The 18,346-nt window shown below is 50.9% G+C and overlaps 1 protein-coding gene across 3 annotated transcripts in view; it reads left to right on the top strand.

Moving 5' to 3' along the window:
• Positions 1-18,346, top strand: part of HIRA (histone cell cycle regulator) — a 76,706-nt gene that overhangs the window by 22,843 nt on the left and 35,517 nt on the right. For all 3 annotated transcript variants that reach the window (XM_082639935.1, XM_082639936.1, XM_082639937.1), the window contains 8 exons: positions 2,498-2,593; positions 3,626-3,786; positions 5,467-5,634; positions 6,117-6,230; positions 8,206-8,276; positions 8,842-8,947; positions 10,764-10,979; positions 11,852-11,937. In XM_082639935.1, coding sequence (XP_082496061.1) covers positions 2,498-2,593; positions 3,626-3,786; positions 5,467-5,634; positions 6,117-6,230; positions 8,206-8,276; positions 8,842-8,947; positions 10,764-10,979; positions 11,852-11,937 — 1,018 coding nt within the window. The remainder of the gene's footprint in view (positions 1-2,497; positions 2,594-3,625; positions 3,787-5,466; positions 5,635-6,116; positions 6,231-8,205; positions 8,277-8,841; positions 8,948-10,763; positions 10,980-11,851; positions 11,938-18,346) is intronic.

The raw sequence follows: 18,346 nt of genomic DNA, 5'->3' as shown, positions 1-18,346 counted from the left end.
GGGCGAGTGGACATGTTGGGTCCACAGTGCCTGGCAGCAGGGTGAGTGGACCTGCGGGCTGGCTGTTGGGGGGTGAGCCTGGAGCACAGGGGAGGATCCTAGGGTGCGGCTGAGCCGGGGAGCCAGTGAAGGTGGTGGAGAGAACATTTGAAGGAGGCAAGAGCAAGCAGTGTGCCCCACGTTGCCTCACGGTCGAGTGAGCACCGAGGATCGGCCGCTGGACTGGATGGCATGGAAGCCGCCGGTGGCCTTGGCAAGCGTGGTTCCTGTTGGTGAAGCCGAGTAAAGGCCTAATTGACAGGCGCTCAGGAAAGACCAGGGGAGAGAGCTGGACGGAACCCAGCTGGTCTTGTCAGGCGCCTGCAAAGAAAGACAGCAGAAGAGCTGAGGGGAGGATGGACTCCAGGCCCGATGAGGAGACGGAAGGGCTATAGCGGCTGGAAGACCCATCGGAGAGTGAGCGGGGGACGTGGCGGCAGGGAGGGGGGCAGTAAGACCAGGGAGGGGTCGCAGTGCTCTGTCAGGGAGGGTCTCTGGGCATGACTGTGGGAACGATGGCTGAGGCCAGAAGCCAAGGTCATTGGAGTAGGTGGAGGACTTTAAGGGCGTTAGAAAAATCATCCTCTTGGAATCACCAAGAATGATGCTGGAGAGTTGGCGGGAATGACAGTGACCAGAAACTTACATCTTCAAGGACAGGGAGGGTCTCAGGTGTGTGTAGAGCTGTGGCGAGAAGGAAAGGGCGTTGTATGGTCTGAAGACAGAAGCTCCAAACCTGGGGTTTGGGGAGGAAGTCATGTCATGTGTGTGGATTTACTGCAGAACTCAGCAGTGACTCCAAAGGGTGTCTGGAAGGATGAGTCAGGACGTGGGAGAACTCATTCAAACAAAGTTAACAACATTGAAGGAGGCTACAGTGCTCCTGACAGCTTGGTGTGCTGTGAAGATGGCACTGATGACCAATAACAGAAGGCAAGATTCGTTCCCCACACATGACGGGGTAACCAGCCATTCAGCAGTTCGTGGGTGAAAGGAAGGTAATGTAGAGCCTTAGCTAAAGACAGCATGATAAATTCCAGGTATTAAAGAAACGTTCTAAATAAAGCAAGAGAAAACAGAATTGAATATTTATTAGACCTCCAGCAGAGGGAATATTTTTTCAAAGTTAACAAGCAATAAGAGAAATCATTTTTAAAAATACAACAAAGGAGAATAACTGACTTTACTACATAAACCTTCTACAGCATAGGAAGGTAAACTGATGGAATTTGCAGCTAAGGTCTGTATTGTCCATAGTCCATGGAAATTGCTAAGAAAACCGGTCTCCTTTCTGGAGTCCCAGGTGAGCATGTCTCTGCTCTAGGACTCAGGAAGCACAGGGGGGTCTGTGGTTTGCACGGCTGCCCCCCAATCCCACCCACACTCTGGGCCCCAGAAGAGGTTCCTGTGCCTCCTTTAGCAGGCACTGCATTCTCGTTAGACCTGCCAGCACAAATCACCTCCCAACAGACGGGGTAGGAACAGAGGAGTCCCTGAAGACAGCTTCAGACACACCAATGTGCACAGTCTTCACTTTGCGAATTAAGGTGGAACTTCAAACATAAAAATGTACTCAATAAGTTAGAAGGGAAAAAAATCATAATCCTCAAGCTAAAAAGGGACTTTTGAAAAGGACATTCTGCTAGTAGAAATGGGAAGAATCCAGACTCATGAAAATGCCCAGGTGCTCCGCCCAGGTTCCCACGGTGGGGCATCCGTCTCAAACAAACGCCCCGGGGTGTGCAGAACGACGTGGGCACGTGTGCTCGTGGGCATGAGGAACTGGAACCTGGTCCAAGTCCGCTGCTGAGTTAGGTCTGTTCCGGGTCTCGAGTGCCCTCAGCCACACAACGCGGAGCAGGACAGCGGGGCCCGGGCTCGTGCTCAGCGCCGGCGCACACACGGGAGATCACAGTGCTGCCCGCATGGGCGGTCTTGTCGAGCTGACTCTGAAGATTTAAATCATCCTGTGAGCAAAGGACTAGATGGCTCCTGACTGGCTGCTCTTCCTGTTTCTTCACCTCACCAGCCATCCCTCCACACTCCCGGTGCCGCACCAAGCACTGAGGTTGGAGAAACCAGGGAGACCTTGGCTGTCACGCCGCGCTCTGATGAGGCCGGGTTAGGGTTGGAGAAGGTGGCTCAGCCGGCCCGAGGGCTGCAGACCCGGCCATGCAGTGGCACGGGTGCCACGCTCTTGGCCAGGCCCTCAGTGCTTTGTCAGAAGGGAGTGGGGTGGGGCCATTAGATGTTTCTGATCTCAGGACTGATTGCAGAACCTTAGTGGGGAAGTTCTTCAGGTTGGTTTGGAAAAGTCTAGTTATGATGGTCCCAGGTCAAGTCTCCTCAGGTGTGAGAATGCCAGGGGGCTGCTGACTGGCCAGCTGGCAGGGTGGAGCTGCGCCGTGTCCATATCCACCACCAGGTAAGAGACTCACCATTGGCCATTGTCTTCCAGATGTGATGGACGTAGCGTGGTCCCCCCATGACGCCTGGCTGGCCTCGTGCAGTGTGGACAACACCGTGGTCATCTGGAACGCAGTGAAGTTCCCAGGTCTGCACCTCTGCCCTGGTGGCCTGTCCATGGGACTGCCCGGCGGTGTCCGGAACGGGTGGGCTGGGTCTCCTCGGCTGGTGGCAGCCAACCTGTCTTGTCAGTAACTCAGGTCTTCTTTATCAATCACATTTAAGGTTTAAAGAAAAGTTTACGTTAAAGAAAAATGGTAGTAACCAAGTGCCGGCATGGGTGTCCCTGCTGCAGGCTGTGCGGATGGACCCCTGGCACTGGGAGCCCGGCCAGCTGCCCTCGAGGGTGCGCCCTCGAGGGTGCGCCCTCCCACTCCGGGCTCTGGCCTCAGCCCAGTAGCCATCTCCTCTGTGATGCCCTCGAGCATAAGCAAGCTGATAGATCCAGTTTTGCAGAAGATCAGTTTTTCTATTGACGTGTTTGAAGTCCCTACTGATGGCAGAGCCTGGGATGGCACTGCGGTTTGCAGCCAGTGAGATGCTTCTAGTCCCTGCTTGGTGACGGGAGCGTGTTCTTCTCATAGGCTCCGGTCCCGGTCACTTGCTCTCTTCATAAGCTTCCACCGTGCGTGGGGACTCGGCCCAGCCACCGTGGCTGGGGTGGCATTCAGCTTACAGCTCTGTGGGGTCCAAGCTCCCTCCCCTTTGTCCTCAGTGGTGATGAGCAGAAGACTCACTCAGCGCAGGGCCCGGTCCCCCAGGGAGGGTCACATCGGGAGGGCTCAGATGGGCACAGGCTCCTGTCCGGAAAGGAAATCATGGGCAGGGCTGCGCCTGCCAGCTAGGTGAGGCGGCGCATTTCAGCTCTGGCCCTGGCCGCCTGCCCTTCTGAGGGCACGTGCAGCCTCAACCCATATGTGTCAGCTTGGCTGGAGGGAAATGGGTGGTGCCCACCTCCTGGGTGAGAACAGACTCTTCTGCTTGTGCCCAGGGGTGGGGCTGGTCAGGGCAACTCCTGAAGCCTCTTCTGTTGGCCGGCCGGCCCGTGGCCCGTTTCTAGACAGAGTCACTGTTTACCCCTTGGTAATGCCTTTCCAACCTCACTTATTTGTCCTCACAGAAATCCTAGCTACTCTGAGAGGCCATTCTGGCCTGGTGAAGGGCCTGACTTGGGACCCTGTTGGTAAATACATTGCCTCTCAAGCCGACGACCGCAGCCTGAAGGTGTGGAGAACGCTGGACTGGCAGTTAGAGACCAGCATCACCAAGCCTTTCGATGAGGTAAGAGGCCCAGCAGGCCCCCCACCCCCTGCCTCCCACACGGAGCAGGGGCTGCCTGGGGTCCACACGTGGTCGGGGAGCCCAGAGTCAGGTGATGAAAATCGTTCACTTCTCAGAAGCTATTAAACGTCCACCTTTGTAGTGAAAAGGCTTGTAGGTGTTAAAGCTGAAGAGTTTACAGCACACTGCCCCTTGGGGTGTGGGGGACGTGGGGGGTGGAGGAGGCTCTTGTCTTCCTGAGGGCACTGGGCCATGCTTGCTGACCTTCGCTCTGCAGGCTGGCCGGCTCCTGTGGAAGGTGTTAACAATCCAGTTTGCAAAACATCTGGAGCTTGGACTGCACTGGCTTGTGTAGTATTTTACCATCTCTTCCCTCATTTGAGTCTGATTTCATGTGGGACCAGAGCTCAAGGTCGCCATTATTCAGTGGACATTTCTTGAGTGCCTCCTGTGTGTACGGCTGTCCTGAGTACAGGAAATGAACGTGGATTGAGATGGAGTTATCCAGAGTGGGCAGAAATGGGCGGGGGTAGGTGGTGGTCACGTCAGAGAGGACTTCTTGGAGGAAGGGACCTGAGTACGAAGTTCTGCAGGAAGAATAGACGCCTGCCCACTGATCAGGGCTGGCTGTGGAGAAAAGTGGGTATCACATGTTCAGCTGTCCCCCAACCCACAGAAGTTCCTGAACTGGATCCATGAGCCTGGTCCTTACCTCATTAGTTCTGCCCTCCTTGGCAGCCACCTAGTGTGAGAGGACATGGGCTGCAGGCCTTGTGGAGAGCCACTGGGCTCCTGGGGCGGCTGCGGTGGGGGGGTGGGGGGGTGGGCAGGACAGGAATGTTTAGAATCCGGCAGGAGCTGGCAGCACTCTTCAGGCTCTGGGGGGGCTGTCCTGCCTTGGCTTGGACCTGGCTGGCAGTGGAGGCAGGTGTGTCCCCATGCTGCGCTCGGGCCCTGCCTTGTCCTGCCTTCCCCAAGGGCTGCGCAGCCTGGATCTTAACCCCTAAGCCTTTCGGGCTGCCCTGGACTGACCTTGACCTTCAGGGGCTGGCTTTTAGCCAATGTCATCTCACTTTGCAGGAGGCATGGTGTGAAGGGGTGCCCTGCCTCTGCCTGGGTCAGGGGAACAGTACCTTTCTGTTGTGCCATTTATGGTTTCTATGGACTTTACAAACCTCTTCTCCTTGGCTGGTGGCGTCACCAGGCTTTGGGCGAGGAGACAGGCTCCAGAGAGCAGGTGGGGCCTGGTGGTCACTGGCTGCAGTGCAGAGAGAGACTTGTGACCAGGCTTCCGAGGGTCAGCAGTGCTCTTTCTCCGCAGCAACACGTGGTCTGCAAACCTCCTGTGTGGTTCCCCGGTGCTGGGTAGGAGAAAGTGTCTGTGGTCAGATAAATTGGGCCCAGACAGGGTTGACAGTGGAAAGAGGTGGCTGTCCAGCCGTCCCCTCAGCCTGTGCTGCCGTGCAGTGGGGGAGGGTAGAATGGCGCCCCTACCGGTCTCCTGACGGCCCCGCTATCAGCTCACCCGGAGAGACTGGAGTCAAGCTGGCCGTGTAGCCGGCAGCTTGGGCATGCTCCACCATCGTGCATTTGTACATCAGAGCTCAGTTTGATTCCTGGGGCCAATTTTGGTCACAGAGTTGGCCTTGGGCTCTTTTCAAGCACAGACGTTTCTTGCAGTGTGGAGGGACGACCCACGTGTTGCGGCTCAGCTGGTCCCCTGATGGGCACTACCTGGTGTCTGCCCACGCCATGAACAACTCCGGCCCCACCGCCCAGATCATCGAACGGGAGGGCTGGAAGACCAACATGGACTTTGTCGGGCACCGGAAAGCTGTGACTGTCGTGGTGAGTCCCTTTGGCCTCAGGTTGGCCGGCCATCAGCGCTGCCCTAAGTGGGACCCCCGGAACCTGGGCAGTGCTGTGCTCCCCAGTCCTGGGTCACGTGTTGGACTGAGATGGTGGCCTCTGAAATTTAGCACACGTTGTTAGGTTCTTGGTTCATTTTAAATACTTAATGTTTCAATATTTTTAAACTAGTTATACAAAATAGAATACATACCCATGTGCTTTATTGGCAAATGGACGTGATGAATATGAAGTTAATATTTTATTTAACATGATGAATGTCACCAGAACCAGACGTTGATTAGGACACGTGTCATCCTCGGCACAAGGCCTGCTGGGTAGCTGTGAAGGCGCAATGATGCGTGCTGGTGCCCGGGGCTGGGGGACACCTGGGCTGGGATCCTGGTATGTCTCATATTTGGCGTAGGGTGCGTGCTTGATGCTTGATTAATTACTAATTAACCCTTGTTACTTGGTTTTAGAAATTCAACCCAAAAATCTTCAAGAAGAAGCAGAAGAATGGGAGCTCTGCGAAGCCCAGTTGCCCGTACTGCTGCTGTGCTGTCGGCAGCAAGGACCGCTCGCTCTCTGTCTGGGTGAGCCCTACTGTGAGCTCGCTGCTCCGCGGGGAGGGGTTGCCTGAAAGAGGAGAGACCCCCCACTTCTGGTGGTGGTCAGTGAGTGTTTCTGCCCTGAACCAGGGCCTGGCCAGGAGAGGCCACCCTGCCACCCAGCCAGAGTAGCTCTTGTGTCCAGACCCAGATCACACCTTCAGTAGTCAGGGCCGCAGTTGGCATATTGTGTTGGCTTTCCTTTGAAAGAACTTTGTGTAGATATAGAACCTCCATAGTGGATCTACCTGAAGTACACAGCTCAGTGCATCTGTTGTCAGACGTGTTTACTTCCGTGTAACTATTGCCCCGGAACGCTCCCTGCCCCTTCCCTGTCAGGACCCTGCCCCCAGCCCCCCCTCAGCCAGGGCAGCAGCACTAAGGATGTCTGTCATGTAGATGAGCTTTGCCTGTTTCTGGACTTTATATGAATGGAGTCATGCAGTGTTTACTTTTTTGCATCTTGTGTTCTTTTCACTTGGCATAAAGTGGTTGAGCTTTGTGTGTGTTGCGTTAACAGTAGTTTATTCTGGGGCTTCCCTGGTGGCGCAGTGGTTGAGAGTCCGCCTGCTGATGCAGCGGACACGGGTTCGTGCCCTGGTCCGGGAAGATCCCACATGCCGTGGAGCGGCTGGGCCCGTGAGCCGTGGCTGCTGAGCCTGCGCATCTGGAGCCTGTGCTCTGCAACGGGAGAGGCCACAACAGTGAGAGGCCTGCGTACCGCAAAAAAAAAAAAAAAAAAAAAAAAACCCAATAGTTTATTCCTTATCATTGATTTCCCCATAAGCAGAGTGGATTTGAAGTTGCAGATTGGGAGGTTATCCTTTGGCTGCATTTAGGACAGTTGCTTCTCGCAGAGCAATCCTGTGACCCCATTCCAGACCCTGGACCTGGTGCGTCCTAGGTGGTCCACGCACATTCTTCCCGGGCTCCCCTGGGCCTGGGCTCCATCCCTGGCACTTAGACCAAAACATCACTGACGGGTCAGGTGTTGACAGAGGTCCCAGGTTTCTGGGGGGTCTGTAGGCATGTCTGTGGAAGGAAGGCCAGGCTGGTTCTCTTTGGGGAGTGGAACTAGGATGGGGCAAAGTTCTCATGGGTTCCAGGCGCTCAGATTCCAGTCCCATCCTCAGGACTAGGGCTGCCTTAGCGCCTCCTGCCCTCAAGGTGTGTTCCCACCCCAGCCCGCCACCCAGGGGCCCAGGACCAGTGGGCAGGACAGGCAGACCCTGTGTGTGAGAGCTATGCCTGCTGCTGCTGTGGGAGTGTGGACAAGTGCTCGGCCACGTGAGGGGACCAGATGACCCACATGCGCATGGGAAAGGTGGCGGGTACGGTCCCCAGACACAGGTTTTCATAGGATGTTGATGACACACTCATTCTGCATTAAATGAAAAAGCAGGCAACCGTGTGCCTAACTTTAAAGAATAAAATATTTGTCCAAGACAGAAGAGAGGAAGAGTGTTAATAGTGGCTACCCTGGGGCCTGGGTCAGGGCAACATGAACCTGTGTGGTGCGTGGCGCTGGTCACATGGAGCCTTGGATATGTGTATGCACCCGAACGTGAGCCTTGAGAAGGGGTGCTAGGATCTCTCTGAGGCTGTTTTCCTGTCCTGGGACCTGCCTTTGCTGCTGCATTCCCTGCCCAGGCCTTGGCATCCCATCCCTGTTGGGTAGGCCTTCTAGAACCCCCTCCTCCATGGCTGGTCTTATGTGTATACAGCTGTCTGCCCTGCCAGGCCCGAAGGGGCAGACCCCATGCTGGCACACGTGTCTTTGGCAGGCGTGGGTTCCAGAGTCTCGGTGGAGTCTCGGTGGTGGCCGTCTGAGTAGAGCTGAAGACGCCCTACGTGTCAGCCCAGCTCAGACCAAGCCTCCTGGGTCTGGTGGCGGCAGCTGAGCAGAGTGGACACGGAGGGCCTCATTCATTCATTAACCTCTGCCGCCCTTTCCTTCCAGCTCACGTGTCTAAAACGGCCTTTGGTTGTCATCCATGAGCTGTTTGACAAATCCATCATGGACATTTCCTGGTAAGATGGATTCTCGGTTTGAGGCGTGGTCTAGGAAAGGAGGAGCCACATGTTGGAGCTCAAGGCCTCCTGGGTGTGATTAGGGTTGGGCAGCCAGGATCCCAGGTGTCGCAGCCAGGACAGACCCCAGGGTGCTGTGCTCCTGGCGCTACTGGAAACCCCTGCTCAGACAGACTGGTGTTCGTCTGGGAAGGAGAGTGCATGATCCTGGTTGCACTTGGTTCTGTCACTGCGTGAATCAGAGTAGTGCGGCTGTAAAAGCCGTTTCATGCTTCTCAGCGACCTCATTTAGATGTGCACTCCCTCGCAGTTGTTTGTTTTTTAATGCTTTCAAAAATGAGATAAATGAACATGAAACTCTTACAAAGCACAGGGTGAGAGATACTCTGTACACGTGCTGAGAACTAAAGGGCCCAGAGCTCTGTAGAATGGGACTGTCGCCCCCACCTCCGCCTCCCCATGAGCACGTGGGGGCCTCTCCCCAGGCTCTGCCTTCCCCGGGCCACTCCGTGGCGGGCGAGCACTGCGGGGCTTGCGCCTGGCTGCTGATGGCCATCTTTTCCAGGACTCTGAACGGGCTGGGCATCCTGGTGTGCTCCATGGACGGCTCTGTGGCGTTCCTGGATTTCTCCCAGGACGAGCTCGGAGACCCCCTGAGCGAGGAGGAGAAGGTAGGAGCACGGCCGTGGCGGCTCTGAGGGACCTCCTCCTGTGACCTACACAGACACATTGTTTCCTAAAGCATTCCTGGTCCTTTGCCTCTTGTAGATTATAATCCTTGTCTTCTCTACAAGAGAGATTTAATTTAAAATGAACCTCTATTCATGTCAGAAATCCATTCTATTGGGTTGGCAAAAAAATTCCTTTGGGTTTTTCCGTAACATCTTGTGGAAAATAGAATTGAGTAAACCTGGGCATCTCCTCTTGAGCTGATAGCCACCCTGGGAGGTGTTCGCGCTGGGAGAGTGGGAGTGACTGCCAGGGCTGCTCACGTCCCTTCCCCCATTGTCCTTCGCTAACATACTGGCCTCAGGTCAGCAGTTACAACAGCGATAGCAGCCCTTTCCTGGCACTTACTGTTTCTTCACTTAAATACACAACACCCCTCCAGGCAGGGCTGGTCCTGTTTCCCTGAGGAGAACAGCATGTGACCCTGAGGTCTGAGAGCGGAAGCATGAGCCCATCCACAGCCTTGGGGCCAGGCCTCCTCTCCACCATGCTCTGCCCAGGACAGGGTGGCCAGTGCTCGTCCTCGGGGACTTGGTGACAGGCACTGCTTTCCCTGCCTCAGACTAGGAGCCTGCCTTCCCGCAAGTGGGCCCACACCAGTACGTGGGGGCAAGAGGCTCCGAGAGCCCTGGGCAGGCGGCAGCTCTCCCCTCAGGGTGCCATTGCTGCTGGGAGACCCCTCTTAGGCTTCTATGGGGACCCCCACTACAATGTTACCCCTCAGGCTTCAGAGTCGGCCTCACTCACCACAGTGGACTGGCCTGGCACCCACGGTCGCTTGTCGGTGTGGGGACAAGTGTGTCCACAGCCCCAGCTCTTCCCTCCACTGGTCACTGTCGTCAGGTGACCTCCCCTCTCCTTAGAGAGTTGTAACCCGTCTTGGATGCAGGCAGGGCCCCTGCAATTGAGGAACAGTAGGGCCGAACTCCGAATCCTGCCTCGAGATTCCAAGGGTGCCGGGGAGGGAGTTTTGGCCACAGGCAGGCACTCCAGGTCCTGCAGAGTGGGCCCCAAGGCTGCCCGCCCAGCATCCTTCCTGCGAGGCAGGTGTCCTACTGACCTCTGCTTTGGTCGTTAGCACACCATGTGCAAGTCTGCTCCTTGTCACACTGGCCACTCCAGTGTGCTGGGGCCACCGTCCCTGCCCTCACACAGCCTGGCTTGTGGCACAGGGCTGCTGAGACCGGGGAAGGTGGGGCTGGCCCTGCTTGGAAGGGTCAGGATGTGTTGGGGGCAATGCGGGCAGAGAAGCGTTCCCCTAGGCCTGCGTGCCAGCCTTTCCTTGCTCTTAGGGGCTCTGTTAGCGGCCCCATGGTGACCTCCAGCCACGTAGGGCTGATGGCTACAGCTGGAGCAGTGAAAGCAGCTCTGGGTTTCAGTGTCTGATTCCCAAGAAGTGTTTGGGGTCCTTGGAGTGATTTAATAGCCTTACATTAGCAATTTGAATGTCATAATTTCAGTTCAGCAAATGTTTGTTGCTGTTTGTTCTGCACCAGACCTGCTGTAGGTGTTTTCCTGAGGGTTACGCATCTACTTTCATCCCTGAAGGCTGTAAACATCGAGGGAGGGTACAAGGCCTCTCCTGAGTCATCTAAACAGGCAAACAGGGTGGGAGGTTTCAGAGAGCCAGCGCATCCAGGGCTCCGGGACCCTGCCCAGGGGTCTTTCGCTCTGAGCCGGGGGCCAGCACACAGCTCGCCCACTGGTGGGCAGTGTCCCGGCCAGTTTGTTGCACTTCCCTCTCTCTGCCTTCTCTAGAGCCGCATCCATCAGTCCACCTACGGCAAGAGTTTGGCCATCATGACCGAGACCCAGCTCTCCACTGCCGTCATCGAGAACCCCGAGATGCTCAAGTACCAGCGGAGGCAGCAGCAGCAGCAGCTGGACCAGAAGGGCTCTGCGGCCAGAGAGACAGGCTCCACTACCTCGGTTGCTGGCGTCGTCAACGGGGAGAGTCTAGAGGACATCAGGAAGGTGAGGGCTGGGCCCAGCAGCACTGAGGACACAGGCACGTGCCCAGGGGCGGCACAAGGCCAGGAGGGCCAGAGGCCGTCTAGACAGTGCACAGACATGGGCAGGGAGCTGGGAGCCAGCAGTGGGGCACTCGGCCTTATTGCCCTTATCTACGTGCGGCAGCAGCGGGGCCCAGGGCACCTTATCAAAGGCCCCGCCCCAAGGAGATCCAGAGGAGGGCATCCTTTGGGGGAACTTCATACCTCACCTCTAGCCTTTCTAGGAGATTCTAGATACTGAGAACAGTGGGTTTCAGGCTCTGCCCTCAAGAGTGTCTGTTGACTCCCCCTTCTTCCTCTGGAAGCCCATGTTTCCCTGGGGGGTCGGGGTGGAGATGGGAAGGGAACAGGACAGATGTTAGGAGCTAAAACCCTCTCCGGGAGCTCGTGCAGGGTGTCACACTCCCCAGGTGGTTCAGACACAGTGTGTGACAAACCCTGGGTTGTGAGCCTTCATTGAAAGAAAGTTTGAAATTGTGGCTTAGAGACAGGGGTCTCATCTGTTAGCTCCTTTGTTGAGCCCCATGGCTGCTGGGTGCGTGTGGCCGTCTGGGCATGTGCTCGCTGCTCTGGGGACCTGGCCAGGTGGGAATTGGAGATAGAAAGGAAGATGTTGGAGCTGGTTCACCTGGGAGCGTCTGTCCTTGCTGCCTTACTGTGCAGGAGGTCGAGCACACACCCTGATAAAAACGTTTATTCTTTGATGAGTGGCTTAGCTTAGTTGTATCTGAAAGGCCACAGGGGAGTTAGAATACATTTCATTAGAAGTCTTATTTGTTGGTATTCGGAGATTCAGAAATGTTTCCATTCCTTTATGTCTCTCTACTTTGCCAGAATCTTTTAAAGAAACAAGTTGAGACTCGGACAGCAGATGGTCGGAGGAGAATCACACCTCTCTGCATAGCACAGCTGGACACCGGGTACTCGTTCACTCACCGAGCTTTCTGTGGCCTTCTCTGGGAGGTCTTCCTCTCTCCTTTCGCCAGGTAGCACTATCATAACCAGGACTTCACAGGCTCTTGGGCCAGCCTCACCCACAGAGTCTGGAAGTGAGTTGATTCCAGCTTCCCAGCAGCCTCAAAGCCTTGCGCTACTGCAGAGCCCTGTGCACACCTGATGGTAGTGCAGGCGGGCGGGGAGGCTGGCCCTGCTTTGTTGAAGATACCAGGGACAGAAAAGTCAGACTGATTTTTTTTCTGTTTCTCTTTCCACTTTTATAGCCTTCTCTTTCTGATTAAGAAAGGAATATGTACACATTGTGGAAAACAGTAAAAGCACAAAGATACGATGACTGTTAACGTTTTCGTGTCCGTATCTCCTGTTTGTTCCTGTATCTTGACCTTGCATCCATTTTAATAACTAGTCCTCTGAAGCATTGGTTTGCTGACGGTCCAGGTGCCCTGCCTGTGAACGCACCATGATTTACTTAACCAGCCCCTTAACTGTGGACGTGTAGTTTGTACAGTGTTTTGTGATTGTAAATGAATCTCTGAGCACACCTGTGACTGTTCCCTCAGGACACTTCCCAGAAGTGGACTTGCTGGGTGGGGGATAGATTTCCCTGACAGAGCAGAGAAGGACAGTGGATTCAGCTGGATTTGTCCTTGTCTTGGCATCTGTCGTCAGGCTTGCTTTTGTATTGGTCATTCTCCCCAAAGTGAGGTATATTGATTCAAAGGATGATAAGGCCCCATGTGAGAGGAAGAGGCCGAACATCAAGATGACTCACTCTTTTCAGCCCGTCTACTCAGGGCACCACACACAGTAGTCCTCTGCATTTCCCACTAGTTCCTCCATGAGCTGTTCCATATCTTCCCTTGAAGTCTGCGGAGACCTTCAGTCATGTGATGTGCTGATGGCCTCCTCATGTCAGGTGTGCAAGTGCCGAGGCCCTGGATGGCAGTGACCTGACCAGGTAGAGCCAGAACCAACTTCCAGACTCCTGCCATAGAGTGGTTTTCCCTTGATCAAACCTTTTTCCCATTATGAACCTATGCAGAGAATGTCACCTGCCCGCCTTTATTAGAACCAAGTGAAACCAAGTATGTGACAGTGCTTGAACATTTCAGAACTGATGGGAATGAGGCTTGTAGAGGTGGTAGAAGTGGTGGTGGCACTTTTGTTCTGTGGATCCTTCCAGGCCTCACCTGGTGAGGAGGCAGAGGTGGTAGATGACTTCCTGCCTGGCCTTGAGCCAGCTTTCTGCCACGGGGCACATATTTCTGGCACCAGAACTTGATTCTTTTTTTCCTCTTGATTCCCATGTCAAAACAAGTAGCAATGGAAGAGGTAATTATTAGCTTATCTAATCAAGAAAGAAAAGAAAAGTTGCAAACATTTAAAATAGACATAAATGGGAAATAATCATAGATGAAGAATAAATCAAAAGGGTGAAAGACATCTTTGCTGAACTCTGCAAATAAATTTGAAAGTGAATTATTTTGGGGAAAACAAAAGTTACCAAAATTGAAGAAAATCTGTACAGATGAATTATTATAGAAGAAATAGAGGACACTGTCAAAGAGTTAACCTATCAAAGGCCACCAGACTAAGATGGCTTGAGAGGAAAATTCTAACAAACTTTTAAAGACAGGTCATTCTAATACTATTGAAAATATTCTAGTGCTTTGAAAAAGAAGGAAAACTTGCAAAATCTTTTTTTTTAATGAACACAATATTGAAATTTCATAATCAAAATGTGACAAAGATATAATAAATTTCTGATCAATCTTATTTCCAAATGTCAATGCAAAATCCTAAATAAAATCATAACAAACAGCATGTTACAATGTGTTAAAAGGCTAATACACTATAAACAAGTAAAATTTATTTCAGGAAAGCGAGATGCTTCAAATGATTTGGGGAAACTTAATTTACTCCTACATGTCAATAGATCAAAATAAATAAATTATATGATCATCTCTGTAGATGCTTAAGAGGCATTTTTATTAAACCCAACATCATTGTTATTTAAAACTCAGTTAAATGGGGACAGATAGATGTTTGTTAAACTTGTTAAACTATCTTATTTCAAATTAAATTTAAAAACTGAACACATGTCTACACCTGTGACTGTAATTTAACATTGTTCTAGAGATCCCAGCTCCTATGGTTAGTTAAGAGAAAGAAGAGGGCTTCCCTGGTGGCGCAGTGGTTGAGAATCTGCCTGCTAATGCAGGGGACACGGGTTCGAGCCCTGGTCTGGGAGGACCCCACATGCCGCGGAGCAACTAGGCCCGTGAGCCACGACTACTGAGCCTGCGCGTCTGGAGCCTGTGCTCCGCAACAAGAGGCCGCGATAGTGAGAGGCCCACGCACCGCGATGAAGAGTGGCCCCCGCTTGCCACAACTAGAGAAAGCCCTCGCACAGAAATGAAGACGCAACACAGCAAAAATAAATAAATAAATTAATAAAAACTCCTACCCCCAACATCTTCTTTAAAAAAAAAAAAAAAGAGAAAGAAGAAATTAGAAAGGAGGTGGTAAATGTGTCATTAGTCAAAGATGGTATAATCTGCAAGAGAATCAACTGGAAAAACCACCATAGACAGTAAAAGAAGACAATGAGATGATTGGGTGCAACATAGCAAGATCAAGTAGCACCAGTTACCTTTAGAAGATGCAAAGGAAGAAATCACTTTCACAAATGTAATACCTAGAATGTAACAAGAAATGGAGATCTTTATGAAGAAAAAATTTTAAACTCTACTGAGATACCTAAAAGAAAATTCACAGAAATTACTAGAAATGCATACCATTTATTAGATAGGATGTCTCGATATCATAAAGATGAGATGACAAATCTCCCTCAGCCTATAAATGTAACATGAGCCAGTACAAATAACCACAGGAGTTTTCAGCAGCAGACAAACTGATTCTGAAGTTCTGTGAAAAAGTATATAGGAGTAGCTAAAATATTTCTGGAAAAGATTAATCAGGAAAGACTAGCCCCACTAGAAATTAAATCTTACAAGCTATAATAATTAAAATAGTGAGGTACTGACACATGAATAGAACAGTGGAATACAATAGAAAACTCAGAAATAGACTCAAATATTTATGAGAACTTTAAAGGTAATATTTTGCATCTGTGATGAATCATTGCCTAATTCAGTAAATGAAGTGAGGAAGTGATACTCTCTAGAAACAAAATTGGAGCCCTACAAGAATATGCAATGGAGAAAAGACAGTTTCTTCAGCAAGTGGTGTTGAGAAAGCTACACAGCCACATGTAAATCAATGAAATTAGAACACTGCCTCACACCATATACAAAAATAACTCGGGCTTCCCTGGTGGCGCAGTGGTTGAGAGTCTGCCTGCCGATGCAGGGGACACAGGTTTGTGCCCTGGTCCGGGAAGATCCCACATGCCACGGAGCGGCTGGGTCTGTGATCCATGGCCACTGAGCCTGCACGTCTAGAGCCTGTGCTCCGCAACGGGAGAGGCCACAACAGTGATAGGCCCACGTACCGCAAAAAAAAATAAAATAACTCAAAATGGCTTAAAGACTTAAATATAAAACATGACACCATAAACTACTAGAAGAGAACATAGGCAAACATTCTCTGAGCTAAATCGTACCTATGTTTTCTTCAGTCAGTCTCCCAAGGCAATAGAAATAAAAACAAGGGCTTCCCTGCTGGCACAGTGGTTAAGAATCTGCCTGCCAATGCAAGGGACACGGGTTTGAGCCCTGGCCTGGGAAAATCCCACATGCCGCGGAGCAACTAAATCCACGTGCCACAACTACTGAGCCTGAGCTCTAGAGCCTGCAAGCCACAACTACTGGGCCCACTACTGAAGCCTGCGCGCCTAGAACCCATGCTCCGCAACAAGAGAAGCCCACACACCACAACGAAGAGCAACCCCCGCTCACTGCAACTAGAGAAAGCCCGTGCACAGCAACGAACACCCAACACAGCCAAAAATTAAAAATAAATTTATTTTAAAAAAGAAATAAAAACAAAAATAAATAAGTGGAGCCTAATCAAACTTACAAGCTTTTGTACAGCAAAGGAAATCATGAGCAAAATGAAAAGACAGCCTACAAACTGGGAGAAAATATTTGCAAATGATGCGACCAACAAGGGCTTAATTTCCAAAATACAGAAACAGCTTATACAACTCAATAATAAAAAAAAAAACCAATCAAAAAATGGGCAGAAGACCTAAACAGACATTTCTCCAAAGAAAACATACAGATGGCCAACAGAGACATGAAAGGATGCTCAACACCACTAATTATTAGAGAAATGCGAATCAAAACTACAGTGAAGTACCACCTCGCACTGGTTAGAATGGCCATGATTAAAAAGTCTACAAGTAACAAATGCTGGAAAGGGAGAAAAGTGAACCCTCCTACACTGCTGATGGGAACGTAAATTGGTGCAGCCACTATGGAGAATAGTATGGAGGTTCTTCAAAAAACTAAAGTAGAGTTGCCATGTGGTCCACCAGTCCCATTCCTGGGCATATATCTGGAGAAAGCAATAATTCAAAAAGATACACACACCCCAATGTTCATAGCACAGTATTCACAATAGCTGAGACATGGAAACAACCTAAATGTCCATCGACAGATGAATGGATAAAGAGGATGTGGTTTCTATACAATGGAATACTACTCAGCCATAAAAAAGAATGAAATAATGTCATTAGCAGCTACATGGATGGACCTAGCGATGGTCATACTAAGTAAAAGTAAGTCAGAAAGAGGAAGACAAATACCATATGATATCACTTATATGTGGAATCTAAAATATGACACAAATGAACCTATCTACAAAACAGAAATAGACTCACAGACATAGAGAGTGGACTTGTGGTTGCCAGCGGGGAGGTGGTGGGGGAGGGATGAATTGGGAGTTTGGGATTAGCAGATGCAAACTATTATATATAGGATGAATAAACAACAAGGTCCTACTGTATGGCACAGGGAACTGTATTCAGGATCCTATGATAAACCGTAATGGAAAAGAATGTGTGTGTGTGTATATGTATATAACTGAATCACCTTGCTGTACAGCAGAAATTAACACAACATTGTAAATCAACTATACTTCAATAAAATAAATTTAAAAAAACATTTGGAGCCCTATCTCACGCATTAAAATTTTGCACAGCTCAGAAATTTTTCAGAGAACATTCTGAACATCTCAGAGATTTTTTTTAATGTTTAACTTTTTTATTATTTAAAATTTTAGAATATTCCATAGAAGAATACTTTCATAACCTCAGAGGTAAAAAAAGTCTTCTACAAATTACACAAAAGTTAGACCACACGAAAATAATATGTTTTTGCAAGGAAAATTACATGATAAATAGTCAAAACACAACATCCTGGGGAAAATATTTCCTGTCCATATAGGAATTTTTGAATATGTAAATAGATCTTACAATCAATAATAAAGACCAGTAACCAAATAGAACAATGGATGACAGATATGACCAAACAGCTCCCAAGAAAGAGAAATCAGGTGTTTCTAGATGAAAATATTTCAACCTTGCATCAAAATAATAGCAAATTAAAATTGTAGTAAGATACCATTTTTCATCTCTCAGATTATCAGGTATCAAGAAGTTGATAAAGGGCTTCCCTGGTGGCTCAGTGGTTGAGAGTCCACCTGCTGATGCAGGGGACACGGGTTCGTGCCCCAGTCCGGGAAGATACCACACGCCGCGGAGCGGCTAGGCCCGTGAGCCATGGCCGCTGATCCTGTGCGTCCGGAGCCTGTGCTCCGCAACGGGAGAGGCCACAATAGTGAGAGGCCTGCGTACTGCAAAAAAAAAAAAAAGTTGATAAAACCATTGATGAGGGTTTAGGGAAATAGGCACCCATGCACGGCTTGTGAGGTGAACCTCAAAGCAGGGCCCTTGAGAACTATTTATCCAAAATCGTCGATGAACATTCCATTTGCTGCTGCAGTTCCTTCTAGGAATTTATCCCACGTAACGTATGAAACAAGTGGGATGACAGTTATAACAGCAGGCGTCTCTGTGTGTTCCCCGTGTCATGCACTACAGGAAGTACATTAGTCCAGAGAGCGGCCTTGTGGGGAGGGTCCTGTCATCTCTTTTGCAGACATGGTGGCTGAGGTGCCCAAGGCCTCAGAGCCTGTGCATGGCTGAGCCATGATACCCAGGGCCCTCAGCCGGCACACAGCAGTGTGTGTTACAGAAACACCAGGAAACCGTCCAGCTGTTCCTCACGAGAGGCTGGTTGGGTAAACCATGGCACGTCCACGCTGCCCATAATGAAAGAGAGGCCCACTCTGTGCACTGTGTTTCCCCAGCCCCAAGACAACATTTGCACATGATAACACCTCTTG

Source organism: Mesoplodon mirus (assembly GCF_964341445.2).
Source record: "Mesoplodon mirus genome assembly, chromosome: 13".
Lineage (NCBI taxonomy): Eukaryota > Metazoa > Chordata > Mammalia > Artiodactyla > Ziphiidae > Mesoplodon > Mesoplodon mirus.
Note: the sequence above shows the minus strand (reverse complement) of the source record. Positions and strands in the feature narration are given on the sequence as shown.